The following is a 12,548-nucleotide window of genomic DNA, read 5'->3' as shown; positions in this document are numbered from 1 at the left end:
AGATTGGTGGATGGATGAACAGATGCACATGATGAATGCATGGACGTTGAATTAATGGTGTCACAGTCTGCCATGACAGAGATCCAATCACATTCTTTTAGCAACAGTCTGCTACACCTCATTATTGAAGGCCTTGTTAATGATGCAATCAGTGTCAGAGTGTCCGTCAATCATTCAAGCAAGACACTATAACACGAACCAGTGAGAGTTCTGCTTACATTTTCCAATTCCTGTCCCCCCCCCCTGGCTGTTGGACACTCTGCTACAAGGTCAACAAGGTGGGAGTTTTCCCGTTTCTGCGCTCTGTGAATCGTGGGTTACAGTGAAATCCAAGCGTTTCGTGACATGCTACATGTCGATTACGGAAAATTGCATCACTTCATCAATCTCCCATTCTTCAAAGCCTGACCCTTTCGACGGTGGCGCGAACTGCTCTGCATCCTGGCTTTGAACTGACCTGTCACAGTTGCTCTTTAAGTGATTATTAAAATCCTTTCCAACTTTTTCAGCGGTTCAGTGTTTTGAATTTCGGTACTTCACCAAACTTGCCTCGTGTCAAATGGATAATGGCTGACTACATTGTTGAATCAATGACAAATGGGTGGATGGATAAACGATGGATTTATACCCACCCTTCCATCTCAATATTATTCTATTCATATAATACAGCAGTCATTCATCCGCCCACCCATCAATCTACGCGTCCTCCATCCATCCGTGTTACCTTAATCCCTTTAGTTTTCTTGCACATTCAAAACACGGCCGGCAACGGATGCAAACGTGTCAGGAGTCGGAGAAGTGTGTTTACATGAGAGGAGAAAGGGAAGCGCACATAAATCAAACGTGACCTTATTCACCCAGCGTGAACAACTTTGTGCCGCGTCAGCGTCCTTCTCGTCTCGCAGGAGGAAGAAACCAAAGGGAACAGATGGGAAAACAAAAAGTTTCCCTGAGTATACGGCGGCTATCTACTATGGAAAGCCGATTGGGCATTTATTACATATCCTTGATATCCAGCTTAAGGTCCATGTACTAGTACGCGTTTGTCATCACAATTCAGCGCACTAGAAAAACTACTAGACCTTCTTGTAGAACAACCGTGTCTTATTAGTAGTTTTTTCCACTAAAGCATGACATTTCATCACACTACTGGGACAACTTTGGTTCGACTTGTGCGCTGAAAAAGCCCTTGACTTTCTTTTCCGCAGGTTCGCGTCCTCGCGATTGCGGGGACCTGTACGCCAGCGGGCAGCGAGATGACGGCATCTACTCTGTGTTCCCCGTCCACCATCCCACCGGCTTCCAGGTCTACTGCGACATGACCACGGACGGCGGCGGCTGGACGGTGAGTCGCGCAAGTTGCTCTCAAGAGTTTTGTTCGGTTTTTTTTTTTTGTATGTGTTTGTTGTGACGTGTATGTTGTTGTATATGTGTTCCTGTTTGGGCGAGAGTAAAGAAAAGTGGGTTGTGTGAAAAAAGGCTGGAGCCAGACCAAAACGGAGTTGGAGTCGAATGAGAACTGCCTTAAGACAGATTTCTAACAACTCGACAGCTACTTTTCCTTCATACTTTTCCAAACCGTCCTCATTAAGCCTTCAAAAAGCTGCTTTTTGCAATTTGTTGCGTTTGCAACTTTTTGCGATGCATTTTTTGGAAGATGTTATTTTTTATAACAATCTATATGTAACCTACTTTTAAGCACATTTTGTTATTAAAGTGTCACACAGTAAGCATTATTTTTGTAATACAATTTATTTCTTGTAATAGATTATATTCTCTACCACAATTCTTTTAAAATGCGGTATTTTTGTTTTTTTTGGGGGGGGGGGCGGGTAATTTTAACATAACGTTTTATTTTTGTAACATTTTTTGGAATGCTGATTATATTTTATATTTCCAACACAGAGGTCTTTTTGTAGTGTCATATTTTTGGACCACCAGATTTTTATGTAGCATGTTATTTAGTGATATGGATTGTTTTTGTAAGTGTGTTAATTTTGTAACCCAATTTTTCTGATGGTATTATTTTTGGTTTTGTGATGAGTAGTTTTTTTTTCATGCCAAATATTATTTTTTGTTATTTTTGGACCACTATTTTTTTGCAACACCCTTTTTCTTTGTAAAGTGTTTTTCTGGAACACCATATTTTTTGTTAGTTTGTTGCATTACTACTGTAATGCTCTTTTTTTATGTGGTGCAGTAGTGCCTTGAGATACAAGTGCCCTTACTTATGAGTTTTGTTTTAGATAAAAGTCGTCATTCGGCTAATTTTTTTTTTTGTTGCTTTGACTTGAGAACATAAATTTGAGATGTTATATTATTATTTTTTATATATATAGTTCCATTTGTGTTTAGGAGCCATTTGTTTGCCTCGCTGCAGTAAAAGTGCCGCCGGCCTCGATGTTGTCGCCGCCGCTGCTTGGAGGTGAACAAACATTGACACGGCGGCGCTTTTTCAAGTTGTATTTGGAAGTTTTTTTTTTTTTTTATGTATTTCACCGACAAAAACACAAACACAGTCACAAAGATATATACACGGAAAAAGGCACGCTCCTCCGAGATGTTTATTTCTGTTTGTTGTGAAGTGAGGATGTCCTTGGGGAGGGAGAATGCAAGCACTTTCTAATTGACGTTTGACTCCTAGTGACACCTTTAATTTTTTTTTCTTTCACATTTTTGGAATCTGTCCAAAGCACAAATCAAGAACTGTGAATATATATTTTTTTCCTCGCTATGAACTTTATAGAAATAATTGGCTCCTTTCATGTCTGCCAACTAGTGCGTGAATATGGCCCACTCGCTTAAAGGGAATAAAGGAATGCGTCGCATTTACATTTTAATAAACCTAATATCTGCTTTTGTCGTCCCTCTATTTGAAGAATATTTGAAGACCTTGGAGGTGGGAAGCGTTTTGTTTTTTGTTTTTTTCCTGAGAATTTCCTGCACCAAATGCATGTTCTAAATGCAAAATGAATAACTGATCTTTGTTGGACGGATTCATAGTGACGAAGATGGGTCAAACTGTAACTGCGCCGATGATAAGTTCCCAACACATATTTGTGGTGGTTCACTATATTACATTTTTTGAGTGGATGGTATAAATTTCATGTGCAGAATTTGAGACAGCAAAATGCTAAACAGTTAGCATGAGCACGCTAGCGATGACCAAAAACGTGCCATTCAGCTCACTCATACTTATCATGTTATATGTACATTGCACATTGAACAGTGTCTTAAAAATCACTTCTGGGCGTTCCTGTGCTGTTTTTGACAAAGTTTATCACTGGCCCAACACTGTGTCCGTCTGCAATAAATGTCCGTGTGAAACATTAGTTCAGCGGCGCAAACAATGGTTCAAGAGCTTTTTTTTTTTTTTTTTGGTCCAGGCGGAGCTTCGAGGCAGAAATTACCTAATTTTGAAGTCGACTTAGCCGCGTGATTCGATTTTTTTCATAGCAACACATGAACAATTCAAGATGCTTCTGTATGTAAATAGGGTAGCGTCAGTATAACACATTTGCCAGTTTGATCTCTATAAGTGACGACTCACAGCATTTTTTATTTTATTTTTTTTTCCCTCCTGTGGTGACGGAACACCCGCCATGCAGGCATCACTTCCAGCTCCCCGCACCTCTGCCGTCACGTCGGCGTGACAGCGAATTTGCCAGACGGGCAAGGTCGCGACCTCCCAATCATCAAATAAAGCGATACTGTCAGAGTGACAGATTGTTTAGCTGCAGCGTCACAGGGCGCTGCAGCGTCAGTTTGCACGTCTTAAAAAACAAATTTAAAAAATCTAAACCGTGAAAGCTTCTTCGACACCTTTTGCAGGTATAACCTTGTCTTAATGGGATTTGAATTTCCGATAGCGGCTGCTGATCCAGCCCGGTGTGCTGAGCTGATCGCCATCGCACTTCTGCCTCATTAACGAGATCAACGCGACGTCATCCGAACCGGGCGGGAAACCGAGGACGGTTCGAGTCGGTAGCTTTACACTCTGTCGGTCTGTCTAGGCCGAGCTTAAATAAGCAATGAGCCATATGCCGCAGCCGCATTAGCATACCGCCGTGACTCCAGGGATGAACGGGTTAGCGGGAGGGAAGTTAGAAAGAGAAGAAGAATGTGGGGGGCTCAAGTGGGTTGGGGGGGGGGGGGGGGGGGCGCGATAAGAGGGAGAAAGAGTAGAGAAAATGTGTTGACGAGCATAGAACAGGAAATAAAAGTTACCGCCATGTCCATCCATCCATCCATTTTCTGAGCCGCTTCTCCTCACTAGGGTCGCAGGCGTGCTGGAGCCTATCCCAGCTGTCATCGGGCAGGAGGCGGGGTACACCCTGAACTGGTTGCCAGCCAATCGCAGGGCACATAGAAACAAACAACCATTCACACTCACAGTCATGCCTACAGGCAATTTAGAGTCTCCAATTAATGCATGTTTTTGGGATGTGGGAGGAAACCGGAGTGCCCGGAGAAAACCCACGCAGGCACGGGGAGAACATGCAAATTCCACACAGGCGGGGCCAGGGATTGAACCCGGGTCCTCAGAACTGTGAGGCTGACGCTCTAACCAGTCGGCCACCGTGCCGCTACCGCCATGTCGTAAAGCCAAAAAAAGAGAAATAGCAATATTAGATGGAATAGAAAATGGAACTTATCGCGACATAGAAATGCACAAATAAGAAAAATGTGATGACAGGAAATGGAACTTGTTGCGTCATAGAAATAGGCAAAGAAAATATAATGCTCGCCGAAAAACAGGAAATAGAAATTTTGGATTGAAACACGCAAAGAAAATTTACAAATAACCATAGAACGGGACATAGAAATAGAACAAGAAATTGAGCTTTTTGCAATGTAGGAACACAGAAAAATGTGGCGGTAACCTTAAAACAGGAAATAATACCTTTTTATGGAAACGTGCAAAGAACATAACCATAGAACAAGAAACGGAACTTTTGGCGACACAGAAATTCACCCAAAAAAAGAAAACCAAATTTTAATAAAGTCATGACTACCATAGGAGCCTAAAATTGAACTTATTATGACCTAGAAACGCTCAAGTAATAATCTATTGATAACCACAGAATGGGAAATGAATTTTTATTGCTTCATAGAAATGCATAATGTAGAAAAATGTGATAACAATCATGGAACAGGAAATGGAACTTCAAAATCTTTAAAATAATAAAATAAAATACAGAATCTACTCTACTCAATCCATTAAAAAAAAAAAAAAAAAAAGTAAAAACACTCACAATCCACCTGACAGTCGTACAAATACTAAAAGATGTATTGGCTAAAGTAATCCTCTGGGCAAACATATTTCCGATGGCTTTTAAATGCGAACTAATGTCTCCAATTGTGACTTGTGTTAAAAGGTATACGGTGTAAAAATAAGTACGGCGTGCATTATTGAAGGGACGTGCGTCATGAAACGCCGGAGGAGCTTTTATCAGAAGTCAGCGACAAATATGCCATTCAGAGAAAAGTTAAAGTTTCATATTGAATGTCCAATTCCTGCGTGTTTGTGCGCTTTCGAAGTGCAGAGTGCCTCCCCCCCCCCCCCTTTTCTGTGTTCCGCAACGAACGTTCCAACTCAATATTTCATGTGTTCGTTTATTAGTTGGAACAAAATAAAAAAGTAAAATAGAGAGCAGGGACGGTTGCACGTGTCCTATTGACGTTTTGTAAGGCGGCGAGCCTTTAAAAACTTCTTTGCCGTTTCTCCTTTTTTATTTCCTCTTCAGCTTCTTTTCATACTTTGGGACATTTGCACAAAAATGAGGTTTCTATAAATAAACGTCTCCCTCAAATGTAACAGAAAAATGTAAATCAAAACAAACAAAAAAACAACATGTAATAATTATTTCCATTTAAAGATGTGATTATTCACGCAAGTACACGAAAGAGTTGAACTCATTTGAACTCCGTTGCTAAGCAAAACAGCAGCACCTACTGAGGCAACCAAACAGTCTAAAAGCTGCATTAAAGATGACAATATCTGGACATGGCGACTTAAAGGACGATTTAGCCTTCCGGTCGACTCTGAGATGTACGCCACGATGTTAAGAAGCTGAGCCCATTTGAAATCTGTTGTGAGCCAAAACAGCAGCAACGACCGAGGCGCATAAACTGTTCCACTGATTAAGCAAGTTTGAAGACTTACCGCATGTTGTAATCGAGTTAAAAATGACCCATGTTGTGTGCATCCATGTTCATGTTCCAGTACATTCTGACATGTGGTTGCTGCACGATGTTGTGTACTTCCATGTTTGTTCCAGTAGACCAGGGGTGTCAAACTCGTTTTCGTCTCGGGGCGCATTGTAGTTATGCTTCCCCTCAGAGGCCCGTTAGAACAGCGAAATGTTTAATCACCAAATCGTATTATTTCCATTACACAACAAATTGAGGGATAACTAGTTTTGAAATCAGAAGACAAGGATAATAGTTTGTTCAAGTATTATTTCAATGACTGTAGAAGAAGGGTTCGGTAACAGAAAAATGCAATATCTCAACATTATTGTTTATTATTATGACAATTTGGAATTTGGGTACAGATTTTAGCAAAAATCAGTTGACGAGCATGATTTGCTTTCGCGGGCCACATAAAATGATGTGGCGGGCCACATCTGGCCCCCCGGGCCTTGAGTTTGACACCTATGTAGTAGATTTATGGTAGGTCATCACGCAACAATGTTGTGTGTGTGCGTGTAAAGCTCCAGGACACTCCTGACATGTGATCGCTCCACAATGTTGTGCGCATCCATGTTTGGTCAATGACTGTAGATTGTGGAACGTAATGACACTACAACATTGTGTGCATCTATGTTTATCTTCCATCATGTTGTGTGTCCCCATTTTTGTATTGCAATCGACTCTAATGTGCGATTGCGCCGCAATGTTGTGTGTTCCAGTCGATTCTAACATGGTCATTCCACAGTTTTGTGCGCGTGCACGTTTGCTCCAGTAGTCTTACGGAAGGTCATCAGGCCACAATGTTGTGTGCGTCCATGTTGATGTTCCAGGACACTCTGACATGTGATCGCTCCACGTTGTGTGCTGTTATCCCTTCTACCTTTCCCACACCTTCACCGCCTCGTGTCCATCTTGAGCTAACCATTTTCCTCCTGCCCGTACGGCGAAGCAGGTTTCTCCTCGGACGTGACGCTCGATCGCCTTACCGCAAACGGCCAGGAATAATCTTATCAGTGAAAACACACGCCAAAAAAAAAATGCAAGAAAAAGCTGGAGGATGATTGCGTTCCTCCGTCTGTTCCCGCCTGTTGCCGCTGTGTTGGTAGCACATCTGCCTCTCTAATAGGATTATAAAGCATTCACCGCCGTGCCTACATCCCGCCGCTGGCACGCCTTCTACTTTCCAGCCGCTCACGTGCCAGGTTGTAAATCTCCCACAAACATCTTTTTCTTTTTTTTCCGGTCGGACTGTCGGCGCGTCCCATCTGCGCACGCCGTAGACTCCCCGCCGCTGACAGAAATCCCGCTGAAGTGCTTAAGGCGGCTTGTTAAGTAGCCTTCATCTACTGCCGCGATTACAGGGAGGTTAATGCGATGCATGCAAATCCGACCACGGGAACGAAGGAAAAGCGGCGGCTGCGACGTTTCTACGGGATTGACGTTTGTTCGCCGTGCTGGGGGGGGGACAAAAAAACTTTTGTTGCTATACATTGTTGACTTGTTGAGCCCTATTAAACGCTGTCACCCAGAATGTTGTAAATAAGTTCCATGCACAGTATTAACTCATTCACTGCCATTAACGTTTATATTTGTCAAGTGAAACCAAACCTTTCACTGCCACCGGCGTATATATTCGTCAAGTACGTTTTATTAACGAGTAGGTGTAGAAGAGGGTCTCGCCCAGCTTGACTGTGAATATCAAGTTTGTAAACCACTGTAGTGAGTAACATACCCCTGTAGGTGGCGGCGTTGTATCACTTTGGATTTGCGTTTTGGTTCAAGATTGGGAGGTGAATCTTGGCTTTTCACACATTTAGGCCCCTCACACACGAATAGAGTACGTATGGTTAGAAGCACACAATAACCTCATGAATTAACCTAACAGCGATGAACAACGAGAAAAGGTCTGACATATTGACACCCACGTCCAATTTGGAGTGCCCCAATTAACAGTCTGGAGATAAAACCCATTCTTTAAACCAAAGCTTCCTCCGAGGAATCCCTCACGTTGTCAATGCGGTCTCAACCGAGGATCGACGTGCCTTTCCCGCAGGATAAACCTTTCCAACACCACAGGATTAGGGCGCGTCGAGACTCGGCTCTCTGTCTACCTTTTCGCATATACGACCAGACCAGAACGCTGAGATAGTTCTGCTCTGCAGATCAAAAAGAAGTGCGGCTTTATAGAATTAGCTGCGACGGAGGGGATCGAGCATAATAATGGGGAGCGCGCTGTCTGGAACAGCTAATACACGAGACGTCAAGATGTTCGAACGTGCGTGTCAACGAGGCCCCTTCAGTCTAATCTCGCGTGGTAAATCCATTTTGCTGCTTTTTGAATTGGAAAGTATTTGGTCCATCCTGTGATAAACTTAACCCTCCGTACCAAAGAGGTTACGTCACGAAAAAGGTCGCTAGATTTGCTGCTAATACAGCAAAGAAAGCCAAAACAAAAATTTGGCCTGAGACCATTTTGACTTACTTTGTTATAAAAGTTGCCCTGCCATATGTAAGTATTTGCCCCCTTCCTGATTTCAGATTTTTTTAAATAGTTATAACACTTAAATGTTTCGGCCAATTTTAATCTCTCACAAAGACAACCAAAGTACAGTTCCCCCCCACACCGAATATTTGCACCTTGCCAATTCACCCATCTGCAATTTTGTTTGGGGAACCTGTCCTCTTTTTCTCACTGAAAAATGAATCATCCTAATACATTTGATTGGTATTCCGTGACCCTCAAGAACACTGTACATCAATAAAACAGCATTCAAAACAGAATTATACAGAATAGATAAAACAAACTTCCCTTTTCACTGTTGTTGCGCCTAAGCCAAAGCCTTGTCTAATATCGTTTGGCGCCATCTTGTGGCATCAATAGGCGATTCCCAACTTTTTTTCGTGGGCGAGGCTTTAATTAATTGTAGATTTTTACTAATTGGGAACATTATAATGTAGGAATTGTATTTACTAAGGGCAAAAAAATACAAACCTATGCCCAATGTGTAAAAGTACACTCGCTTTTGTTTAGTCATGAGTTAACTTAGATGAACCATTTTTTTCCTGAGAGTTTCAATTTCAACCGGTCACACCAGGCCTGACTGACGCCAGATTTGTTGAAAAAAGAAATGACTTCTATAGTTCTGTACCTGTCCGACAAAATGGTGGATACAAGATCTCAAAAAGAAAAGCATCATTCCACGATCCAAAGAAATGTAAGGAAAAGGGTTAGGGTTGGGGTCTTACGGTTAGTTGAAATCTGGAAAAGGATACAAAGCCATTTCCGAGGTTTTGGTACTGCAGCAAACCGCGGACAGAGCCATTATCCAAAAATGGAGAAAACGGGGGTAAGTGGATGAACCGTCCCACGAGTGGTCAGCCAACCAAAATGACTTCACCGGTGAATGACTCATCCAGGAAGTCACCAAAGACCCCAGAACCCAACAAGTGTAGGCCTCATTGGCCTCCGTGAAGGTCAAGCACAAGAAAGACCTTCATGTTGTGACTGCATGTATTTAAATGTTTAACGCTAAGCCTCAGTTTCAGCTGTCTTTTTGGGTCCCCCTCCCCTCACACCTATTTCCCAACTTTCCTAGCAGATTGCCTGTGACCTCAAAGTGTCTATATAGACGGTTTTCTTTCTGATGTCTGAATAGGTTGCAAAGCAGACAAGACAAGAAGTAATTCCAGGGCCAAAATGGGTTGTTTAGGCTTTGTGGAGCATGTAGAACAGCACGTATAAAGAATTTAATACCTAAGAGCTGCGCAGAGAGAAAAAGATTGAGCTGCAAAATGGAGACGGGTCGATGCGAAGCAAGCGGAGCGCAATATGAAAAGAGGTTGCGACTGTCCCAGATTCATCCTTGATTTAAAATTTTTATTTTTTTTTACTCTGCAGGAGGTGAAGACAATTGATCATTTTCATTCAAACTAGTCCATTGCAATAAAAAAAATCAAATTTTCTGGCTTCAAATGTTGCATTAACAGCCTGGCTATGTTAGTACAGATCATTGTTATAAGCGAGGGTTTGCAAAATTCAGAGGTTTTGTACCAGCCCTGCACTTCTCCGTCATATTTACAGTATCGTCGACAACAGGCTTTACTTCCAGCCAACCGAATAAGACTTTTATCACCTGGACTTTGACACAACTTTGATCACCCGTAGCCCTCCGGCCAAACTGTGAGGTTGTGAGGATTTCGGTGGCGTGGGGTTATGTTTTGATATCTAGCGCAAACATTGGACCTCGGTGACGTCTGTGGTTTAAAAGGTGTCAACAGAAAACGTTCTCAGTTGTGCGACTCCAGATCGAGAAATTTCAGCCAAGAGGAAAGTATGAACTTCCAGAGCTGTCTGGCTGACTGGCTGAGCACAACAGAATATAAACGGAGATAAAGACCCCCCCCCCCCTATCAGGGCTGGACATTGAATGAAATGAAGTGCAGCAGGTTAATACCTCGGAGGAAAGTGCTTCTCCTGAGGACCTGTCCCGGTTGGTCGATGAAGAATCCCCCACAGCAATGCCTCCGGGGAAGTGGTCCTCTTCCGATCTTGTCCTGACAGAATCTTTGGGGCAACAGCCTTGCTTAAGCACTCGCCGAGCAGGAAAGGAAATGAGGAGGGGGGTGAAGAGAAGCGGCAACAAAGCACGACAAAATCTAGATGTCAGAGGGTAAGACATGGGAAGATACTAGTTGCATATTTAATATTACAAATGAATGAATGGAAACCAGCCATTGTTTCATTTTTTGGGAGGTCTTTCCTGCTTCCGGCACGTGTTGTCCTGAATCTGTACCGGCTGCAATGAAATCTCAAAGCATCGATGCAATTCTGGAGCAAAATGTGCTGAAGTTTTGGTCATGGGTCCCCCAACAGGATAATGACCCAAAACCAAGCAAAGCTATTCGAAAGAACCCTGCTCTAAATCCTACTGACATCTGCGGAAGATGAGGAACAAAATGTTTAAATCCAGCTGATTTCTTACAGTTGCCCCGGAAAGGAGAGCAATAATTGTTCTGTCGTGAAGATGGAGAGATTGTGACCCCCAAGGTCGACTTGTAATTAAAGCGGAGAAAAGAGCTCGCCGGTCACGTAAGGACAGCGGACATTGAAGGGAGGCGGCGAACAGCTCGACGGTTGACTTAGTTGACCGCCGAAGTGCTCGGGGGGACGCGGAGAAAGTTCCGACCTATCTTCCAAGGTTTTGGTTCTGACATTCGAAAGAGATTTTCCGTTGAGCGCAACTATATATTTGGACTAATTATTATATCATCTTGGAGTCCAAACTGTCTGCTTTGATTAACTGTCTTCATTATTTTTTTTATCGGTACAATTGTAGCTCAAAATCAAGGCGTCAAAGCAGTTCACACTAATGCAGTTTTTTAAAAATAGAAAATCAATGCCGCGCTGTGCTGCCCCACATATCACACATACCAGAAAACGCCACTGAGCGTAGTAACACGTCATGAAAATTTTGGGAGCGGTCCTCTGCTTTTTTAATCACCAATTACCAAGAGTCCTGTAATATTTGCTTCACAATTCAGCAGGTTTGTTTTTTTAATTATGAAATTCGTTTATAAAAAATGTGTTTTTGTATTATTATTCCATTTTTTTTATTTTGTATTACATTACATTTCATGACAAAAATGAAAATAATTAAAATAAAGTATTTTTGCAATTTTATTTAATACATTGCTTAAATTTGACATACAAATTTTCATTTTAAATCATTCACTTTGCCAATCTGTCTATGGCCCTTGAGCACAAAATTTTGTGCAACTCTTTCTAAACTAGCTAGTAGCTAACATACCAGTCTGCATCTTCACTCTGCGCTCCTCCTCATCAAACGTCACAAACAAAAGTCACAGAAGACCCCAATCAAAGCCCTTTGTTGACAAAAAGTGGGTCAATACCAACCAAGAGCCCCATCAAGACAATGGGGAAAATGAGGACAACGGCAGGAAGTAGAAAACTTACGAAATAAAACCAGGTAACCGTGCTAAACTCTGACTGTGCTTTGATGCGTTGTTCAAAGTTGTTCCATCACTTCACACTGTCAACAGAATTCAATTTAGGGACAGTTCAATCTGGGGAAAACTCATTTTTACAGCACAATAACACAGCATCACAAGACATTAGAGGACCCGTGAGTGAAAAGGGTTTCGATAAGGAAAACACATCGGGGCAAAAAAAACGGCATATACGATCGGTCGTTTGGATGAGCACGACGAAGACACGGCGAGCATTTGGATTAGGTCGCTTTAATTTCACAGATGTTGTCGAGTACGTATAGCCGTCGCCGCCATATGCTGCATATGTTCACGGATCACGATAGAGATCACAAAGCGTCAAGCCG

The 12,548-nt window shown here is 42.4% G+C and overlaps 1 protein-coding gene across 2 annotated transcripts in view; it reads left to right on the top strand.

Annotated features, from left to right (window-relative positions):
* fibcd1b (fibrinogen C domain containing 1b) overlaps positions 1–12,548 on the top strand; it is a 90,160-nt gene that overhangs the window by 42,477 nt on the left and 35,135 nt on the right. For both annotated transcript variants that reach the window (XM_061747515.1, XM_061747514.1), the window contains one exon: positions 1,209–1,345. In XM_061747515.1, the coding sequence (XP_061603499.1) occupies positions 1,209–1,345 (137 nt within the window). The remainder of the gene's footprint in view (positions 1–1,208; positions 1,346–12,548) is intronic.

The sequence above is a fragment of the Phyllopteryx taeniolatus genome, chromosome 15, assembly GCF_024500385.1.
Source record: "Phyllopteryx taeniolatus isolate TA_2022b chromosome 15, UOR_Ptae_1.2, whole genome shotgun sequence".
NCBI classification, from domain to species: Eukaryota; Metazoa; Chordata; class Actinopteri; order Syngnathiformes; family Syngnathidae; genus Phyllopteryx; species Phyllopteryx taeniolatus.
This window is presented reverse-complemented; position numbering and strand designations above follow the sequence as displayed.